Source organism: Littorina saxatilis, linkage group LG12 (genome assembly GCF_037325665.1).
Source record: "Littorina saxatilis isolate snail1 linkage group LG12, US_GU_Lsax_2.0, whole genome shotgun sequence".
Taxonomy (NCBI): Eukaryota; Metazoa; Mollusca; class Gastropoda; order Littorinimorpha; family Littorinidae; genus Littorina; species Littorina saxatilis.
In genome coordinates, this window is record NC_090256.1 from 18,837,253 (window position 1) to 18,859,047 (window position 21,795).

The window sequence follows — 21,795 nt, forward strand, 5'->3', positions numbered from 1 at the left end:
AACAATAAAATGTCTTGACACAAAGTCTTGTTTTCATAAAGGGAATAACCAGAAATCACAAGGAGTAAAATCAGGTCTGTAGAGTGTGTGAGGCAAAGATTGGATTATTTAGACTTTAAGGAATGGAGTTACGGCCCTTATTGTGTGGAGACTGGCATTGTCCTGGAAGAGAAGGGAAGTCTGGGTTTTGCAGTTAAGTCGTTGACTGCTGAACTCGTGAGTAAGTTTGGGCAATAAGGTTTTTGCATACCATGTGACAGTGCCAGTTCTGTTAGCGGACAGAATATCGACAGCAACAGGATCTTGGTGATCGCAAAATACAGCGAATAGCACTGTTTCTGCTTTGAAAACCTTGCATACAAATTTGACGCTGTTGTCATTGTTGTCCAATCGCACTTTGTTTTGTGTTTTTTTTGGCAATAATATAGAAGGAAACCAAAGTCTCATTATCAGTGATTACATTCATCACAAGTTTGGGTCTACTTCGTTCAAAACGGTTGAGCGGATCGCGTGCAACAGGACCCTGTTGCTTCTTCCGTTTCCCTGTCAGCTTATAAGGCATCCATTTTGCGGCCAATTTTTGAAATTGAAGGTCATTGTGTAGAATTCTGCGGACTGTTTTATATGAAAGTTTAAGTCAGGCACTTTATACTCGTATGTACACGTTTAATCTTAGTTTTGTAAGCTTTGATACAGCAGCTACATTTGCCTTGTTTGAAGAGTTCCCGAAAGTCTTTTTGGCTATTCAGAGATGTTCCTTTTTTCCCCAGTTTTGATTTGCGGTTTATTTTGTCAGATTGTAGAATATGAAGCAGCTTTAATTCATGTAACTTTCTTCCCCTTTGTAGAAATGTCCTTTGTGTCATTACCTAGCTACAGTCCTGCACAGAAGTGGAGTTGTGCTTGATTTTTTGTTTGTTTGTTTGTTTGTTTGTTTGCTTAACGCCCAGCCGACCACGAAGGGCAATATCAGGGCGGTGCTGCTTTGACATTTAACGTGCGCCACACACAAGACAGAAGTCGCAGCACAGGCTTCATGTCTCACCCAGTCACATTATTCTGACACCGGACCAACCAGTCCTAGCACTAACCCCATAATGCCAGACGCCAGGCGGATCAGCCACTAGATTGCCAATTTTAAAGTCTTAGGTATGACCGGGGTTCGAACCCACGACCTCCCGATCACGGGGCGGACGCCTTACCACTGGGCCACCGTGCCGGTTGTTGTGCTTGATGAAAGACCCCGTTCTGAAGCATAACTCAAAAGTGACCTAGTTTGATTCCTCGTCATTTATGACGTAGCAACCTAATGACGTCATCTCTGAAAGGTTAACCAGTTAAATGTTTGGCCATTCCAATGATATATTACTTTAGATGATCAGTTACCTGAAACAGTTATAAAAGCGTTTAATTTTGGGGGGATCATACCTCCTTCAAATCACTCAGTTTAATTGCACTACAAATAAACAAGAGGGGAAGCCTTCAAAGCTCACGTAAGAAATCGACAAACAGTAACACAAACTCAATCACCCTGTCACACACACACACACACACACACACACACACACACACACACACACACACACACACACACACACACACACACACACACACACACACACACACACAGTAAGCATAGGTGAAACTGTGCAAGAAAGCGAGACACTAGATCTAGATCTGTCTGTCTGCATGTACTTACAGGGACACGACTGCCAACTAGTCTCGGCCCGCTCAAAATAACAATGACCGAGACGCGTGACGTCTAACCCTCTTACGCCATAATGTGACGTCTTCAAATGACGAAATGTTAAAGTTTCTACCACAGACATACACACGCACGCACACACGCACATACGCACAGACAGACAAAGTTACGATCGCATAGGCTACACTTCGTGAGCCAAAAATAAAGGCCAAATAGGGGAGACCGGGGCTAGTCCGCCTACTTTTATGCTTTTGGTAGCATAACTGGCGAGTTTGATGAACTAGAAGACTGATTTTTGGCTCACGTAAGTGTAGCCTATGCGATCGTAACTTTGTCTGTCTGTGCGTGCGTGCGTATGTGCGTGCGTGCGTGCGTGTGTATGTCTGTGGTAGAAACTCTAACATTTGAAGACGTCACATTACATTGACGTCACATTATGACGTAAGAGGGTTAGACGTCACGCGAAGGAAGTACTGAAAGTCTCGGTCATTATTATTTTGAGCGGGCCGAGACTAGTTGGCAGTCGTGTCCCTGTAAGTAGGCTACATGCAGACAGACAGATCTAGATCTAGTGTCTCGCTTTCTTGCACAGTTTCACCTATGCTCTTTCTGTGTGTGTGTGTGTGTGTGTGTGTGTGTGTGTGTGTGTGTGTGTGTGTGTGTGTGTTACTGTTTGTCGATTTCTTACGTGAGCCTTGATGGCTTCGCCTCTTGTTTATTTTACATCAAGACAAATGTGTAGCTGATATCAATGTGCAGACAGTTTTTATGTGCGCATGAACATTTGTTGTACATACTGCTTTAAGTAGACCTACCCTAACGTAGGCGAACTTGCCCCAAGTCGGGGTAAGTCCGCCTACAGGGTGGGGCAAGTCCGCCGCTCTCATCCCATAGTATGTACAAGACTAGTAGTGGGCAAGCTTTAGTGGGAAAGCTTTTTTAATTCGGCCCTTCAATATTCAGGTTCAAAAATGCCAATGACAAAATACGAAAGAATGTAACAAAAAATTACGTTAGGGGAGACCGGGGCTAGTCCGCCTACTTTTATGCTTTTGGTAGCATAACTGGCGAGTTTGATGAACTAGAAGACTGATTTTTTATTTTACATCAAGACAAATGTGTAGCTGATATCAATGTGCAGACAGTTTTTATGTTCGCATGAACATGTGTTGTACATACTGCTCACGGCGGACATGCCCCATGACAAATAGGCGGACTTGCCCCCGCACGGGCAGGCAACTCTAGTGCCAGATAGCGAGCACAACATGGGAAGGAAGAAGCAAAACTTTCGTCAGAACTCGACCTTAATTAACGCACTTTCACTCGACACCAAGACTAAGTATTTGTTCTCAGAGGTAATGCATCAAAACCTAAGTCAACTCCAATGCATTCATGTTACAAAAATGAAGAAAAACACTTTTTGTGATCTGTACTCACGATATAATTATGGGCGCGCAACCTTTGAACTTCTGCAGGATATGGCGGGAAGAAGGGACACCACTCTCACATGGTGTGAATGACTAAAAGGTGGCAAACGTAAGAATAAACAGACAAAGACGGACTAGCCCCGGGGGCGGACTAGCCCCGGTCTCCCCTACTCTCCTTTTTGTGCTCAGCTTTCTCTAGTAACAACTGTTTACCTGAGTTAGAAAATAACAGAATATCACAAAGAAATGTGTTAAAATCTACCAGTAACAAGTACACATGGAACCAAAGTGCCACAGACGTTACAAAACAATGCCACGTCAGTGACGCACTTTGTGCACAACACAATAGGGACAAACAAACACAAATCACATGATTGGACTCCTCTATTGAAAAGCTAAGAAAACTCAAAAAAAGAAATAAATCAACCGATCGGTTCATCGCCGCAAAACGTTTTTATACCCAAAACGTCACTGACGTGGCACCATTTTGGGGTGGAAAATGTTTCGAATATATTTCAAAAAGTATAATCATTAGATATTTGAAAAACAGATCAAACGATAGTTTAAGGTTTCTCTAGCAACTTTGACTAATTTTCGAAACCAAAACAATGAAAACTAACACACGCGATGACATTGTCATAAATTGACTTCACACGGCGCGTTCCCAAATAGCATCAAAAACAAAATGGCGGCATGCAAGGGGAGTGAATAAGAGGCAAACGATGAATAGTATGAGTAAATATAAACATCTCTCATGGCATATGTACGGTGAAAAAGCCGTCAATTCCATTTTGAATTTCAGGCTTAGGTGAGCATTTTTTTGGAATTGCCCATAATCGAGTCTGTTAGACCAACTTTAGTATGGAACACATAAGCCCATATACCAATGCCTTTAGAAAAAGCCCTGTCAGGTTTACTGCAGATTTATTTCTTGTCGTCTTTGCCATGATGTCACCTGTGTTTGAGAATAAAGTTTAAGACAAATAAAATCCTAATATGTGGATGCGATTGCACTTTAAAAGTTGACCTTTTAAAATCTATTTTTGTATCACACGGTCGTTGCATATTGCTATAAAACAATTGTGTCATTGTTTTTACACATGAAAATGTATGTGCATGTGTGTTTGTGTTTCTAAGTGTCTGTCTTTATCTGTGTCCCAGCTTCAAGACATGATGAAGGCGGTGACACAACATCCTCCACTGAATCTCAGGATACATCCTACACACTGGAAGGTACAAAAACGAATTCAATTGAAGAAAATATCTTTTGTTTACATTTTTTAAAAGTATAATATATCATTCAGTGTTTTATAAATTCATGAAGAAACTTTTTCACACACACACACACACACACGCACACGCATGCACGCACGCACACACGCACGCACGGACGCACACACGCACGCACGGACGCATTCACACACACACACACACACACACACACACACACACACACACACACATACCGACCTTCCCAACATCTTTGTTGAACTCATCCTGACCTCAGGTCAAAATGAGTTCGGCTCATTCTCTCCCTGACAGGATGCCTTGAGTTTCCTTGTCTGGCAAGGAAACCGATTTTTTTTTATTTTTATTTTTTTTTTTTAACATATTTAGAGCTTTTTGTAATGTATTATTGATATAAGCAGATTCGCGATCGTCGATAATGATTTTTCATGGTGTTTTGTAATTTTTAAATTACAAAGGAATTGATATGTAAGACAGTTTTAAGAGAGCTATTTTTCGCGGCTGTATTTACTGTGCAAACAACTCTAAATATGTCAAAAGTGTCACGTGATAATAAACCGTTTGGTTTCGGCGCTCACTGGAGCAGACGATTTTTTCTGTAACCAGTTGACAGTGATGAAACCATATATTACGGTCTCCTTCCGGCAATAGTCCCAAAATTTCGACTTGTTTTGACCTTAGAACGATGTCTTTATCATAACTGTGAAGAACAGAACGGAGATCACTGTCGAAGTCGGCCAATCTGCAATCATTTTCGTCTCGCGAACACTGATCTCAAATTTAGATCAGTGCTTGCAAAAAACATATGGGAGATAACTCTGTGTTCCTAGTTTTGATAGATTCGCGTAGGACTGTAGCGTCCGGTCAGAGAGATAACTGGCGATAGCCGTTGAGCGATGACTGATCAGAATGTGTTGAACTGTGAACAAAGAAGTACAGTGGCGATTCACAACAACAGCGGATTTTCTATCTTGTCTGCAATGTTGTAGATACATATCTAAACCAAAGCTGAAAGAAAAATGCTGTTACTTTCAACACGAAGGCCCCTAAACAATGCAAAAGCCTTCCTAAACTTAATTTCACAATGTTGACGATTGTTACAATATAATGAACAAACAGAATCATGAAACAGCCCAACATGTTACCCGTTGTTATAAATCTGTCCTTGCCTTTGTGCATTTATGAAGGGAGAACTTAGCTGGATGATTGATTGTGTGTGTGTCTTACCCGATTGATTAGCAACAACATGTAGCGATAAAACAGATCTTCATCTTACTAATTTTCCTGTTTATCAGCTGTAGAAATGTGCAGAACCATGACATTCGTTCTTGTTACAGAAAAATATAAATGATTTATGTGATTGTGTTTATTTTAAAGATTTCAAGGGCAGTTTTAACACGACGTGGGGCGCGCTTGCACCCGACAACGATGGGATGTCAACTTTCGCCCGTTACAATGCTGCACTCTTCCAAAGGATGGTAAGCTATTCCAGTAAATGAATTGAGTGTGAATATACTGCACAGTGACCACCCCCACCCCCTTTTAAGAACGTCCTCCTTTTAAGATCCTTTTTGCATTAAGAAAAGTTTTGATTTGATTTGATTTTTTAAGATATTCTGCTTTTGACTATATATAGGTTACACACTCTGAGTTCTGAATATCGTGCTTATTTTCCCTAGGGTCGATTTTCAGGTATTACCGAGCCTCTCGCTCTTTGCGTAGGGAACCTAGGATGTTCAAAAGCTGTAAGTGTGTAAATGAAAGGGTGTTTGTACTGTGTGTAAAAGCCTGACAGTATATGTGATGGTTTACGGGAGGCGTACTGTGCCTTTAAGTCATTTGAGGAGTTAGTTATGCAGTTATGCGACATGCAAGGAAGAGTTTAAACAATATAGACTGAACAGAACATTTTAAAAATTAGCAGGCATTAAGACAAATGAAAGCTTCAAATTACACTACAATTCGGCTATATGACATATCCACTGGTTCAAACGCGAACCCAAATTCCTGGGATATGCTCTCTCAAGAGCCATGCTCGATCAAGCGTTCCAGCAGTGATCGTGATCTTTTATTGGCGTAGGATGACATTTGTTGTTTGCGATGTGAAAGAGACGACTTCTTGAAGATTACGCTCGCATTTAAATATTGTTTGCACCCATTTCCGATTAAGAATCTGCATGACATTAAAGTATGTGGTGCATCTGTTATTGTTCTTGAAGAACACACAAAATACATTTCTAGAATCTATAAAGACATATTCTGACAATGTTAAAACTCTTTCTGTCAGGCATACCAGCGTCACTAATGTATTGCATGACCTTTAAAGCAGATTCCATGCGTTTTTTTATGACTTGTGTTGTCACAGAAATTTGAAGGCAATGCGTTGAGGAGTTACTGATATGTACCTTCTGTTGTCTTATCGCCCACTAAACCACTTGATAACGATTCAGGGTATAGTAGTCTTCTTGTGTGTGTGTGTGTGTGTGTGTGTGTGTGTGTGTGTGTGTGTGTGTGTGTGCGTGTGTGTGTGTGTGTGGTTGTGTGTGTGCGTGCGCACGCGCGTGTGTGTGTGTGTGTGTGTGTGTGTGTGAGTATGTGTGAGTATGTGTGAGTGTGCATTTGTGTCTGTTTATGTGTGTGTGTGTGTGTGTGTGTGTGTGTGTGTGTGTGTGTGTGATCTGCTCGCCTTAATTTGGCCTGATTTTGTTTCTGTCTGTTTACATTCTCTTTTGTTTAATGTGAAAGATTCAAGATGTCTACGGACTCACCAGTTTTAACGATCGAGTCAAGAACACTTACGTCAATGCCAATGGGTTCAGGTAAGACAAAATCAGTGTTCAAAACAGTACACGGGGCGAAAGTCGTTCTTCTTTGCGGCAAGTTTGCAAATCTGTTGTAGCAATAAAATAACCAGGGGAGTAGCTGTCGTAGCTTTACGCCGAACGTTGCACACTCCGCACGCGTCATGACCAGAATGTTTTGAGTTTACGCTGTTCGTTGTCTTTGCGCATATGACTAAGTGCCAAAAGGTGCGCACAAAAAGCGGACAAAGTGGCTGAAAAATTAAAAGCGGACAACAAATTATTAAAATTAAAAATAAAATTATCCAAAGTATTTCACAAATAACTAGAATTATGTTCGTTATATCATTCATTACGTATTCACAAGACACTGAATCTTAGCATTGAGGTTATCTCGTATGTTTTTGAAGCTGGGGCTTTGAAACTTGGCACACTACCAAACTTTGATGACCCCCAGGTTGGCGAAGGTCACATAAAACCTCATTAAATGTCAAGGTTACAGCGAGGTTAAAGGTCTGGTTTCGGCTGTTAAAGGATCTTTCAAGCGTTAAATCAAGTTAAATGCTAGCCAATTGTGTTTCTTGTTGTTTTGCTGTGGCATGTTAAACACACGAGGCCGTATTAGTTAGGGCGAGAACAGATATTTATTTCCTGTTCAAAAAGAAAGTATTTTTGATCAATGTTTGTGGAATAATGCAGATATTATTTTTAGAAAGAATGTGTTGTGTTTTGATAAATGGATTGAAGCCGGTGTGAATTGTGTACGTGATGTATGGATAGACGAAAACATTGTGTCATTTCAACATATTTGTGCCATTGTCGGATATAGCGCCACAAGGCTGTTTGAGTACAACGCTTTGCACACGGCCCTCTGCGCGCGAGCACTGCGAGACAACACAGTTAAAGAAGACGCGGGTGACGAGCATCCTGCGACCTGTTTTCAGGGCATGCTAAATAACCCTTCCCCGAAGAAATTTCGTGCGATATTAACGCAATCCAAAGCCAGTGAACCCTGCGCTGTAAAATTTTGGTCCCACAAATATAACATTTACATTGACGAAAAGTACTGGGTCCTGGCAAGTGCATGTACAAGCGAAGAGAGATTAAAGTTACTCCAATGGAAAATTTTACATAATATTTATCCCACAAATATTTTATTGCATAAAATGAAGTTAAAAGAAAATAGTTTATGTAGTCTTTGTAATGAAATTGATTATATTGAACACTTCTTTTGGAAATGTAGCAAAATGAAATTGTTTGGGGAAAATGTTAGAAGATGTATATTTGTTAATACGGGAGAAAATATTATATTAACAGAAAAAGATGTTTTGTTTGGTTACTCTCCAGAAGTGCAAACCCCCATAAACAAAATTATTAATCATATTTTGCTCATCTCAAAAATGTGTATCAGTAAGTACAGATATGGTAGGCCTATTGATTTAAATGTGATGTTAGGATATGAATTAGCATTGAGATATTTCAGTATTGTGTAAATGTTGAAGGATGAATGAGGATACGTTGTAGACGGATGCTTGAATTTTGTGTGTGAATAATAGCCCCACAATGATGTGCTTGGCAAATTCAAAAAAAAAAAAAAAAAAAAAAAAAGTTAAGGCGATAAGGGTCGAAAACGAGGTCGATACTGCACATTTGAGGGAAAGCATGGCGATTTGTCTGCAGTTTGATCATCCAATTTGCGGAATTATTAGCGTCAGAAACACATTGTAGGTGACATGTGATCGCCATATTTGGGCATAACACAAGGTGACCCGTTTCTCTTGACTATAAAACACGGTTGTTAAGACATTTTTGTTTAGCAAATGCAATGAAATTGGACACACATATGCACACTCATAATAAAAAGTTGTATGCCAAGTGTTGTGTTCGTCATCCAACCATCTATGACGTCATGAACTTGTAAAAAAATTATAGCTTTCAGCCCAACGCTTAAATGAGCAGAGCGATTCTATGAAGTCATTATCCGAGGAAGAACGTTTACAATTAGACAGGTCTTTCTTAGTTTTAGGGTCAAAAAGTACTGTCCCTGTGTCAGATCCCGACAATGGGAAAAATGTTTGCTTAATACAAGGCCCTCTTGACACAATGTTAATGTTGTGTAGCAAACCCTTGAGCAGCCGCACTCGTGCGGCGGAACAGCGATCAATTTTCTAAAGCAAACAACAACAAGAAATTTCATAACTGTCACAGTGAGGATAAAGATAACTTCAAAACCTTTGAAGTCAAACAAGCAAAATTATCACCACTAAATATTCGCACATCCATGCACACACATACCAATTGTCAGCAACCAATCATTTTTTGAAACATTTTTATTTAAACAAAAAGACCGCCTTCTGTTCGGTGAGCACTTTTTGGTACTTAGTCATATATGCGTAAAGCCGCTAGGTATTTGTCAAGACATCGGCCCCAGAGCAAAAGCAGGCTGATTAGATCTTACAACGGAACGTGCAGCGGGTTGAGTTACCGTCGAGAGTAGAGAATCAACAATCCATCGTTTACTGCTGGTGTTCTGTTTGCCCGTCTGTGAAAAATTATAAACAGAATTAATAGAAAGCATTCGGGAAATATTAAGAATGTTATGATTTTGCATGCACAGCTTTAATTGACGCGTTTGAGCTTCGCCGTAAGACCATGTCTAAATTAGTCTTGCGTATGCAATCATGCTTGTAACACGCAATCTATCTTCTTGTCGTTCGCCAATGTTAAACTTGGAGTCCAGCTCTGGTAATGAAGCTGGTGGTACACGCAATCTATGATTATGAAGACAAAACTTTCTTGATTATACATTCCCCAGTCAATTAAAAAAATAGAACCAACAAATCCCAAAGTCACCTGCTCAATGTGCTGAGAAAAGATGCCATGTTTATAATGCATTGTGTGCAATTATAAGTCAGACTTTGAATGCTGATTTATGGGGGCGGGGGGGGGGGGGGGGGGGGGGGGGGGTTGAGAGGAGATTGAACTTAAATTGTTCTCATTCTCACGTTTTTCACGTGCCTTTCAGCAAGCTGCCATTCAGCGACGTGGTCAGTGTTTCTTTCGCGCTAACAGTCACACAGCCACAGACTCAGTCCAGTCAGCCAGACATCGGGCTTCGCAAAAGGAGAACGACTCAACTTTTCCACATCAAAGCTTCTGACTTGCGATACACATTCCTGCAAAATCTTCAGAGCTACCTGAACTCCGCAAGATTTTCTGCAGCGGAGAAAAGACTGGCGAGCAGAATAGACGAGGATTCTGTCAAAATGTGGCAGGCAGTCACGACAACTACACCGTCAAAGTCCACGACGTCCAGTGTGTCAATAAGACCCCGCCCTTCTTCTACAAGTAGGACGACCACAAGATCAACTACTACATTGATAGTTTTATTCTTCTTCTTCTTCGTCGCTCGCTAGATAGTTTTATTATAAGAACCTTTTCTAATTCCTATCAACTCGATGTTCTTTAACTATATTTATACATAAATGCATATTGTAAAGCAGTATGCATTGTAAGAGGATCTTTTAGTAGCAGTGTTTAACCCCTTCACTGCCCACCCCGTGTGTAATACGTGGTCATTTTTGGTTTGTCGTACGCCCATAACCGTGTCTCATACGTGGGATTTGTGTCGGCGAAATTTCAAACATTTCTGAAAACTAAATGGGAGGTAACCACTGTCCAAGTACTTGTAGGGGTTCTAAACACAGTTCTTTCCCATAGACCGTTCGGATAAGTTAGTTCCACGTGGGGAAAACTTTTTTATAAGTTTTTTTCCGATCTATAAGATTCAAAATGGCGGCCGAAAGTCGGACATCAACTCGTAGACCTGTTTTCAAATGATACAGTGTTCTGGAAGCTCTACAAGAAGTGATTTATGGATTACCACACAGAAGAATACTGTTATGGGCTGTAATGTGAGTACCTGATGTTTGACACCAGTTTTAGCTGTGTTTGCTGCGGATTTACGTGCTGCAGTGTGTGTGTAAAAGTTTGGAAACTGTAATTTTTGACAAAATGGTCATTATATCGATTTTTACTATAACAATCACAAACAAAGTCCAATGGTCATGTTATCACATAATAGCCAAGGGTGTAAGCAAACCACATGCCAAAGATCTAAGAGATATCTCAATAAATGATTGAGCAGTGAACAGATTAGTGAACCTACTGAAGAAAGCGAAATTTGCCCTGGCGCACAGCAATACCAAAATGCTGTTATACTGTGGCAGTGAAGGGGTTAATGTCGAAGCTGCTTTTCCCAGTTTCACCTAAGAGACCGACTGTATATTGTGTTATTGTATTTGTCAGACTTGATTGTACCAAGTCCCTACACATGTTGTAATGCGCTTAGAGCCAAATATTTTTGGTTTTTTGTAAGGGATAGGCGCAATATAATAATAATAATAATAATAATAATAATAATAATAATAATAATAATAATAATAATAGTCCCTCGAATCATTCAAATCTGCACTCAAGACATTCCTTTTTTTCCAAATAATCCATGCATTCTACACTGCCCACCCCCATCCCACCATGAATAACTGTACATATTTAATGGTTGATGGTGTGTGTGTGTTAGTGACTCTAAGTCTCCGTGTGTGTGAATGAGTGTATGTGCGCCTTGAGTCGCCTGTTGGTGAGATATGTGCGCGTTATAAATATTCGTATTATTAATATAAATACACTTTATTATTATTATTATTATTATTATTATTATTATTATTATTATTATTATTACATCCACAGCGAAAGTTACGACGCGTGTTCCGTTCACACGAGGTACTACACCCCTGACAACGACAATGGCGCCTCCCGAGCCGCCGTTTGAGTGTATGTTGATGAGAGTCATTGTTGGGATTTTCTTTCTCTGGATGTTTCTCGTTCTGTCTTTGTCTTTCACCCCCCCCCACCCTTTCCCTACCTCACTCACACATTTTGACATATACACAATTCTAGCTATTTCCAAATGTCCCCTTGGACAGACCATAAGCGCTTGACAGGGCGTAAATCAACACGCATTCGAGACTTTAGACAAAACTTCAGAATGTATTTCCCTCTTCACATAGGGGAAACTGGTTTACAGCTCATACACATTGGGACAGGCCAAAAGGGCCCGTACATTGTAGTTGGCCTGTCTTAATATTTTTGCAAAGATACTAGACAAGTAGACATTGGAATTTTTCCTCTTCATGGGAGGTGTCCTCTTAAACAGAAGGTGTCCTTTTTGTTTAAGATGTCTTCTCATCGAAAGGACTTCATAACGTAGGTACCACTTCTTCTTCTTCGTTCGTGGGCTGAAACACGTACACTCGTGTTTTTGTCCCGCCATTTAGGCAGCCATACGCCGCTTTCGGAGGAAGCATGCTGGGTATTTTCGTGTTTCTATAACCCACCAAACTCTGACATGGATTACACTGTACAGGATCTTTTCCATGCGCACTTGGTCTTGTGATTGCGCGTGCACATGAAGGGGCATAAGCCACTAGCAGGTCTGCACATAAGTTGACCTGGGAGATCCGAAAAATCTCCACACTTAACCCACCAGGCGTCTGCAGCCGGGATTCAAACTCACGACTTTCCGATTAAGAGGCCGACGTCTTACCACCCCGCCACAGCGCCCGTCTGTAGGTACTACTTTGAGTAAAAACACGTACACAACAGTGCAGCTCATTGGTACACCAACATAATACTTTCTTTTTTTGTTGTTTATAGCGTACCAGTGCGGGGAAGTTCGGACCCTCCCGAGCGGCCTCCGCATCGTGGGGGGAACGGAGGCCGAGAAAGGGATGTATCCCTGGATAGTGATGCTTACAAAAGATGGCAAGTTCTTTTGCGGAGGAAGCATTCTGGATCCTCTGCATGTCATCACTGCTGCCCATTGCCTTAAAGAGTGAGTGAACATCATTCCTGTATATCTCTTGTCAAGATATTGTGTTTTCTTTTAAAATTTTAAAATTTTTACAGGACATGAATATGTTTCACAAGTTTAGAAGTAGTAGGTGTGAAAAGTTATAAAAAACGCTGGCGCTGGACCCGAGTACTCTTCAGACTGGCTCGCTCCCCCAGTATGAAAGTTTTTGTCTTGTGCACGTGGATTTAAAAAAAAAAAAAAATTTTGAATTTATTTTACACAATTAAAAAAATTATTAGAGTAAAATAAAACATTAAAACGTTCATAATAAACAATAGTAAACAAGAATTTATTAAAAAAAAATAAAAAAAAAATAGACCGCCCATGCCGGGAATCGAACTCGGATCACTTTGGCCATAGTCGGAAACGCTTTCCACCAAGCCACCAACTCTGTCATTCGCCAGTGAACTCAAATGCCTATAGTCCTCGCGCAGTGGTACACGCACGCAAAGCACGCACGCACGCAAAGCCTGGTGTCGCTGGCTGGCTGGGCGGTTTATCAGCCGAACGGCTGTTCTATCCCACCGCGAATCGCGCCCACCGTTAAGAGTCGTTTTTGTGGATTATTTGGCATTTAGGTCCCAGGTAACATTATGAAGTTTTAATACGATCAATCGGACCTATTATCAAGTTAGTGTATCAACTTTTGAACGAACTGCGCCCAGTAGTTTCCCAGCAATAAGCTGTTAAGTCGAGACAGACAGACACACACACACACAATTAAAGTCTGCTGGACCCTAGTACTGCGTACTCGGGGATAAAGGCTTTTTAGAACCATCTTCATGTCACTGTGACCTAAATGTAAACCACGGAGACCATCACAGAGTAAAGTTTGCTGGAGAATCGCATTAACCATGTTTTTGTTTTTTGTGCTTTTTAAAAAAATTCTCGATGTATCATGGGAATAAACGTTCATGCAGTCACAATGTGCAAAATCCTGTGTCAGTCACACAAAGAGAGTAAAATGCAATACCCTGAAGTACCCAAATTGTCCCTTTCCCAGAGAACCTAAATGCTATTGGACTGGCGTGGTGAACACAGACAAAGAGAGTAAAATGCAATGCCCGGAAGTACGCTACCCCCCCCCCCAAAAAAAATTGTTTTTGTTTTCCCAGTGAACCTAAGTCCTATTTGACTGGCATGGTAAACACGGAAAGGAACAGCCTTCAAGTGATAGCAGGGAAGGACCGCAGCAGCCTTGACTCCAGACCGGCCCACGAACAGCGAGTGTCTGTGTCCTCGGGGTACATGCACTCTGGTTTCACTTTTTCGCCTATCCGTAAGTATGTGGTAAAGTCACATAACAGCTGAGGGCTCGTATGAATTTTAAAGACAAACGACACCGATGTGTGAAGGAAATCACGAATAACGCTGTAACAGGGAAAGTTTGACAGTGATATCCTCCACGCTTTTAGAGCGCTAACCAGAGATATAGCGTGACATAGCAAAGTGTGTGGCACACACTGTGAGTTCAGCTCATGCACTGACCGAGAATAGTTGATGTTGTAAATCGCAACTAGGGTATTGTTACACTTTACCACTGTCCTTGGACATTGAGGGGTTGTCCAAGTAATCGGCCGGGAGGGAGGAAGCCAGGATAGATGCGACAGGAAAGCACCTAACAGGTAAATGGAATAAGCATTCGAATATCGCTAGAGTGTTTATCGCATAAGTTGAATAGACTAACACTGTAAACTGTAAACATAGCGATATTCGAATGCTTATTCCATCACGTCGGGGTCACCATTGTGAATGAATGCAAATGCGCTAGTACGCTATCATACAGGAACACACACAACTCCAAATGTAGGTTCCTTCCACTGTATTATACAGGTATGACAAACATACACACAAATACACACAATCATGAACATAAATGTTAGGTATTCAAAAATTGGGTACTCACAGATTTGGATGCAAAAACAAAGCGAGATTACAATGCCGTGCACAATTTTACTAACAAAACCCTCTACCCTTCACTTATGTAGAGAAATACACAAACAGTCCGTGAACTCACAGGCACACGATATCTACTTTACTGGTATCGACTCACGGCTCGTGTGTAGTCAGAAAAACAGTTACAGTTCATATTCCGGCAGACTCAAATCACCGTCTGCTCTGCCTACTAAACACTCATTAAATTACATATTCTTACTCCGAATCACATAATAGCATTGACGTAGTCAGAGATGCTTAGGTCTGAAATATCGCTATCCCGTCTATAGTATAAGGGAAGCAACCTATGCAAAAAAGTAGCAAGATTGCCACACAGGGTTACCTCCCGTAATGTGCATTACGTCACAGCTACTGTACCCCACACGTGGTATCCTCATTCGACTCCTTTCAGCTCAGAGAGACAGGTCGATTTTTCGCTTTGCTCCTTGGCCGTTTTTGATTGTCAGCCTGACACCCACCGGCCTCGGCTCCCCGTCCTCTCCTAGCTGGTTTCCAGTTGGTGAGATTGTTCCTTGTTGAATTTTGACATTGTATTTTGATTCCGCTGGAAATTTTTTACGTCCTTTGGACTCAGAAGTTTCTTCAGTGGTTTCTTGTTGTGGCCTCCATTTTGGTCGCCATTTTTCCTCTAGCACGTGTTGTTTACACTGATATGTTTGGGTCCGTGCTCGGACTTTGAACGTTTTGCTCAGTGCTTGTTGTTTAGCTGCCGTTGGTGGCTCTTACGTTAGTGCTAGGTGTTTAGTTTCTGCTGAATTTTAAGTCCTTTGGACTTAGTTGTGTTCAGTAGTTACTTTTCTCACGTTGTTGACATGGCGGACAACGAGAAGAAGCGGGGAGGGGGGGGGGGGGAAGGCCGAGAGTAAGGGCAAGGGCCCTGCCAAGCCCCAATCCTCGGCTTCTACGTCTTCTGCTAAGAACCCTGTTATCGTCGTGTCTGATCCTAAGACTAATTCTGTCTTTTCTGTGTCAATTTCGGCTCTGGAGGAGACGCCTTCGGGCTCTCAGGCGTCCGTTTCTGCCTCTAGGGCTTCTGTGTTTACGCCTGTGCCGGCACCAGAGTCTAGTGCTCTGGTGTCCTCTCTGATTTCTTCCTTACTTCCAGAGATCCGTACCCTCGTCCGTGAAGAAATGGTGCGGACCGACCCTGTTGCCAGCGCTGGCCCCCTCCCGGGGGTAGGTGACCCGCGGTCGTTGGCTTCTTTGATTCCGGCGTCGGCTGATTCCGGAAGTTTTTTCCCCGGGTCTTCGCCGCTCACTTCCGTTTCTGGACCATCGTTCCTGTCTTCCGGCGTCCGTGATGCCTCTGGACTCCACTCGCTGGGACATACCTCTCTCCTTGGCCGGCACTCGGTGGCTTCCGCTTGCGGGGGTGCACCTGAGCATGTCCCTTCGGGGATGCGGCCTGTACAAGGTACGTGTTCGCAGCAGCCGTTTTCGGCAGCTGCACTTCCGGTTCCCAGAAGTAGTGCCTCGTTGGAAAGCGGACAGACCATGGTCCCATCCGGCTCGAGCTGCGCTATACGTAAGCAGTCGTCCGCGACAGCTTCTCTTCCGGTTCCGGCCGGAAGTGTTAGTTCATCGGTGTGCGGGCAGCCCATGGCCCCTTCCGGTTTGAGCTTTGCCCTTCCACAGCAGCCGGTTCCGGCAGCTTCGCTTCCGTCCTTGACGGGAAGTGTAGGTCAAGCGGGGAGTGTACAGGATACTGTCACTTCCTGTTCCGGCCTAGGGCCTACCTTCGGGTTTACGGGCTTCAGCCCGCAGTCGGCTCACCACCAGCTATGGTATAGCTCTGCTGCTGCTGCCTCACTTCCGGCTCCTCCCGGATTTTCCGGTTCGGTTCCCGCTGATTCCGTTTGGTCGCCGGTGAACTTCGGACACGGCTTGCCCTCTGGGCATACAGGCTTCGTGCCTCTGTTGGGGCAGCAGCATCCACACACTTCGGTGGTGGCTGCTAGCTCCTCTCGACCACTGTCTTCGGTTTTTGATGCATCTCAGCTTCCTCAAAGTCAGGAAATGAGTGCCATCTCTTGCCAACAGGAAGGACTTCAGGCTTCCGGCCTCCCCTCTCAGCGTCATTTGTTGGGTTCTTTTGGCTTTGAGCCATCCCCTTCGGTTGTCGCTGCGGACTCCAGGTCCGTGGACGATGAGCAGACGCTCTTGGGGGCTCCGGCCGGCTTCAGGGCTGCGCTCGAAGCTGCCGTGGAAGTCACTTCGCGCTATTTTCCGGAAGGAACTTCGTCCTCGGCCACGCCTTCGGCGTCCGGTCCGTCGGCGATGGCTGACTTCCGGTTGGCAAAAGAAGAAAAACAGCTACTTCCGGTTTGAAGAATCACCTTCAGTAGCTTTTCAACTTTCTCGTCTTTTCGCCAATCCCGCTCCTAGGCAGCGGGTTGCCTCCGGTGGCAGTTCCGTTGCTGGTTCCTTACGGTTCAGCTCCGGATCTGGCACTGGAATACCTTGCCGCTCCTGCACAGGCTTCCTCCTTCGTGCCCTTAGCGGCTCAGAGGAAGTTGCCTTGGCCAAGGTCGTCTCGGAACCTTCTGTCTTCCTTTGCCCTTCCGCGTGCTCCGTTGCCGGTCACGCCGGATCTTCTTCCGCTTCTGACGAAGCCGTTGAGAAAGGATTCTGTTCTGCCGCTCTCTGAACAGACTCTCCTTTACTCCGAGGAAGTGGGCCGACAGCTATTGGAACTCAGTTCCATTTCCGAGACTCTTCTTAGGGCGCTCTCTCGCGCTCTGACCGATTCCTTGGCGCCCTTTACTCTTAGTAAAGAGCAGGATGCGGAGGACGTGTCCACACTCCTCTCCACACTAGCAAGGGTGAACGAGGAACAGATGAGGCTGTCCTCTCTGCACTATTTCCATGCGGTCTCGTGCAGAAGGGACTTGTTCCTCGCCCACTCCCAGTTTTCTGAGGAGTTGACGAGGAACACCCTCCGGTCGTCACCTTTGGTGGACGGTGCTCTCTTCGGCCACCTGACCTCTGATGCCAGGAAGCAGGAGATTGACACCAACAGAGAACAGCAGTTCTCTTCTTTTGCTCTTCAAGCTCTGAAGCAGCAAAAGCAGGCCGCACCTAAGCAGGCTCAGCCTTAGCAGGCTAAGACCTCCGCTCAGGCGCACCCTGCTTCCCGGAAAAGATCTCGTGCCCCTTACCGCGGTTCGGGCAAGAAATCTTCGTCGGGCAGGGGTAGGGGCGCTTCCAGTGGAAAGCCCCACCCCCAATGAAGCGTTCCCGGCTTCACCCCACCCCCGCCCTCCACCTTGGTGATGGCGGGGGGCCTTTCACGGGCACTTTCGCATTGGCTGACGTCCACACACAGCCAATGGATAGTGGGTGTTGTGAGGTCGGGATTCCGCTTACTCTGGCAGGAGGACAAGGCCCCTCTTACCAGGCGTCCTCCTGCCTTCAAGCCCCCCTTCTCGCAAGAGGCAAGGGCCGTCCTCCAGTCGGAGGTTGCCTCTCTGGTGGAGAAGGGCGTGGTGGAAGCGGTCTCGGAACACAGCTCCCCGGGGTTTTACGGGCGGCTTTTCGCCGTCCCCAAGGCCTCGGGAGCTTGGCGCCCTATCTTGGACCTATCGTTTCTCAATACTTTCCTGAGAACGATTCGGTTCAAAATGGAGACGCCTGCCTCGGTTCGAGACGCTCTCCGCCCAGGAGATTGGGTGACCTCTATAGACTTGACGGATGCGTACTTCCATCTTTTGGTGCATCCCGCCGACCGGAAATGGCTCCGTTTCCGGTGGGGCGACCAAGTCTACCAGTTCCGCGCACTTCCCTTCGGGCTGTCTCTCGCTCCATGGATTTTTACCATGGTCGTGAGGCAGCTATGCGCACTGGTGAGGTCACAGGGTGTGCGTCTGCGGGCATACCTCGACGACTGGCTCATCATGGGCCAGAGCGAGGCACTTTGCTCACAGCACACTCTGTTGGTTCTCCGGGAGGCCAGCTTGCTGGGTTTCTCGGTCAACCATGTGAAGTCGGAGCTCGTACCGTCCCAGTCATTCACTTACCTGGGGATGACTTTCAACACGGTCTCCTGGACTGTCCAGCCCTCTCAGAAGAGGGTGGACAAGCTCCAGGCTCTCATTCACTCGACTTCACTTCTCCTGCAGGCTTCACTCCGGACCCTGGCCTCCATCCTGGGGCAGATGGAGTCTATGGCCCTTCTGGTTCCACTGGGGAGAGCCCACAAGCGTCCACTTCAGCTTGCACTGAAGCCGTTTGTGGACTCTCCTTGTGTGGATTGGAACACTCTGGTTCCCCTTGGGGATTGGTTCCAGGCTGCTACCCTCCCGTGGCTGGACTCGGGCTTGGTATGCAGGGGGGTTCCCATTGTTTCCCCCCCTCCCGACACGGACCTCTTCACAGATGCGTCCCTGCGGGGTTGGGGGGCTCACACGGACCGGCTCACGGCTTCCGGTCTGTGGTCTGTGGAACAGAGCACATGGCATATCAACTCACTGGAGTTGGAGGCCGTGTTTCTGGCTCTGGTCGCGTTCCTCCCTTCCCTTCTGTCCAAACGCGTACAGCTGTTCACGGACAATACGACGGTGGCTGCCTACGTGAACAAGCAGGGAGGTTCGCGGTCCCCCACTCTCTCCCGCAGAACGTGCGAGATCCTGTTTTGGTGTGCCCAACGCGGGATCTCTCTGTCAGCTCGTTACCTGCCGGGAAGCCTCAACACACTTGCGGATGCGCTCAGTCGCTCCGACAAGGTGTTGCAGGCGGAATGGACCATCACGCACGGGGCCATGCTCCGTCTGTGGTCCATGGCTTGGAAGCCTCTGGTGGATCTCTTCGCCACCAGATTCTCCAAGCGCCTTCCGGTGTTTGTCTCCCCCTTCCCCGATCCGGAAGCGTGGAAGACAAATGCCTTGGACATCCCCTGGACAGGGCTGGAGGCTTACGCCTTTCCTCCCTTCCAGCTTCTCAGTCTTGTCCTCCGGAAGGCGGAGTTGGAGAGGCCGTCTCTGCTTCTGGTCACCCCTCTGTGGCCGTCTCAGCCCTGGTTTCCGGACCTGCTGAGACTCGCACGCGGCCCTCCAATTCCTCTCGCTCTGGTCAGAGGCGAGCTCGTTCAGCCTCGCACCGGAGTTCCTCACGAGGACCCACAGTCTCTAAATCTTCACGCGTGGAGACTGTGCGGTCCGCTCTGAGGCGCTCTGGGGCTTCAGAGCGCACTTTGGATCTGGTGCAGCGCTCTCATAGAGCCTTCACCTCTGCAGTGTATTCTTCGCACTGGAGGTCCTGGGTCACTTGGTGTCAGTCTCATGGGCTGGATCCGGTGGCTCCCCGCACCATGCATGTTGCCAATCACTTGTCGGACTTGTCTTCTTAAGGAGCCTCTTCCTCCTCTTTGAAGGTCCGTCGGTCGGCGATCGCGACTACGCTCAAACAGATCGGGCACACCATCAAAGTCAGCGGTGTGGTCGCTGGAGTGATTAAGGGCGCGTCCCTGGAGGATGTCAAGCGCTCCTCTTTGCCCAAGTGGGACCTCTTCCTGGTCCTGGAGTTCCTCCGCTCTGCGGATTTTGAACCTCTGGAAGACTCTAGTCTCATAAACCTTACACGTAAGGCTCTGTTCCTTCTCCTTCTCGCCTCCACTCGTAGAGGCAGCGAGGTTCACGCCCTTTCTGGCAGTCCTCAGGACATTGCCCGGGAACAGGACGGTTCTTTGACTCTGCGTTTTCGAGAGGGTTTTCTGGCCAAGAACCAGGCCCCAGGTCAGCCTTCTCCGTGTGTTATGGTTAAGCCTCTATCTCATATTTTGGCACGGGGTGACCCTGATATGGTCAATTGTCCGGTTAGGGCCCTAGAGGCCTATCTGGCTCGCATTCAACCTATCCGTTCGAGCTCGCAAAAGCTCTTGTTCATTTCCTTGAACACGTCTTTAGAGAAGGACATTACGAGAACTACCTTGGCCAGGTGGGTGTCGGCTCTTATCAAGCAGGCCTATATTTGGAGCCTGTCAAGAAGGGGGGGGGGGGGGCTCGGCCTGTCTTCCCCCTCGACTCAGCCCGAGTGCATGAATCCAGAGCATGGGCCTCCTCCTTGGCCGTTTTAAGGTCTCGGAGACTAGACGATGTCTTGCGCACAGCCTACTGGCGCTCGGACGACGTCTTCATAAATTTCTACCTGAGAGACATCGCAGCTGTTTGCCGAGATGGATCTCGGTCCCTCCCTGCCTTAGTGGCAGCGGGGCAATGCCTCTCCAGAACATAAGAGTGAGTTTGAACTTTTTTGATCTTACCCACCACCTTGTTGGAGTTATCTGCTATTATGTGATTCGGAGTAAGAATATACATGTAATTTAATCGAAAATTTTTAATTAAATTTTCATTTGATTAATATACTTACCCGAATCACATAGGTAATTCCCTCCCACCTTCCCCGCTTTTAGTTTCTATGTATTCTAGAAGTCGAATGAGGATACCACGTGTGGGGTACAGTAGCTGTGACGTAGTGCTCACTACGGGAGGTAACCCTGTGTGGCAAGCTTGCTACTTTTTTGTATGGGTTGCTTCCCTTAAACTATAGACGGGATAGCGATTTTTCAGACCTAAGCATCTCTGATAACGTCAATGCTATTATGTGATTCGGGTAAGTATATTAATCAAATGAAAATTTAATTAAAAATTTTCGATTATATCTTATGTACTTAAGATCTTATAGACATAATTATTTTAACTCTGTTCATACACAGAATTACACAGCGTCTATGGCCGCGTTCACTAGGAA

At 45.3% G+C, this 21,795-nt stretch overlaps 1 protein-coding gene across 2 annotated transcripts in view; it reads left to right on the top strand.

The window, feature by feature from the left end:
• Window positions 1-21,795, top strand: part of LOC138981429 (uncharacterized) — an 82,942-nt gene that overhangs the window by 12,964 nt on the left and 48,183 nt on the right. For both annotated transcript variants that reach the window (XM_070354342.1, XM_070354343.1), the window contains 7 exons: window positions 4,294-4,365; window positions 5,758-5,858; window positions 7,126-7,199; window positions 10,207-10,529; window positions 11,931-12,014; window positions 12,897-13,074; window positions 14,211-14,374. In XM_070354342.1, coding sequence (XP_070210443.1) covers window positions 4,294-4,365; window positions 5,758-5,858; window positions 7,126-7,199; window positions 10,207-10,529; window positions 11,931-12,014; window positions 12,897-13,074; window positions 14,211-14,374 — 996 coding nt within the window. The remainder of the gene's footprint in view (window positions 1-4,293; window positions 4,366-5,757; window positions 5,859-7,125; window positions 7,200-10,206; window positions 10,530-11,930; window positions 12,015-12,896; window positions 13,075-14,210; window positions 14,375-21,795) is intronic.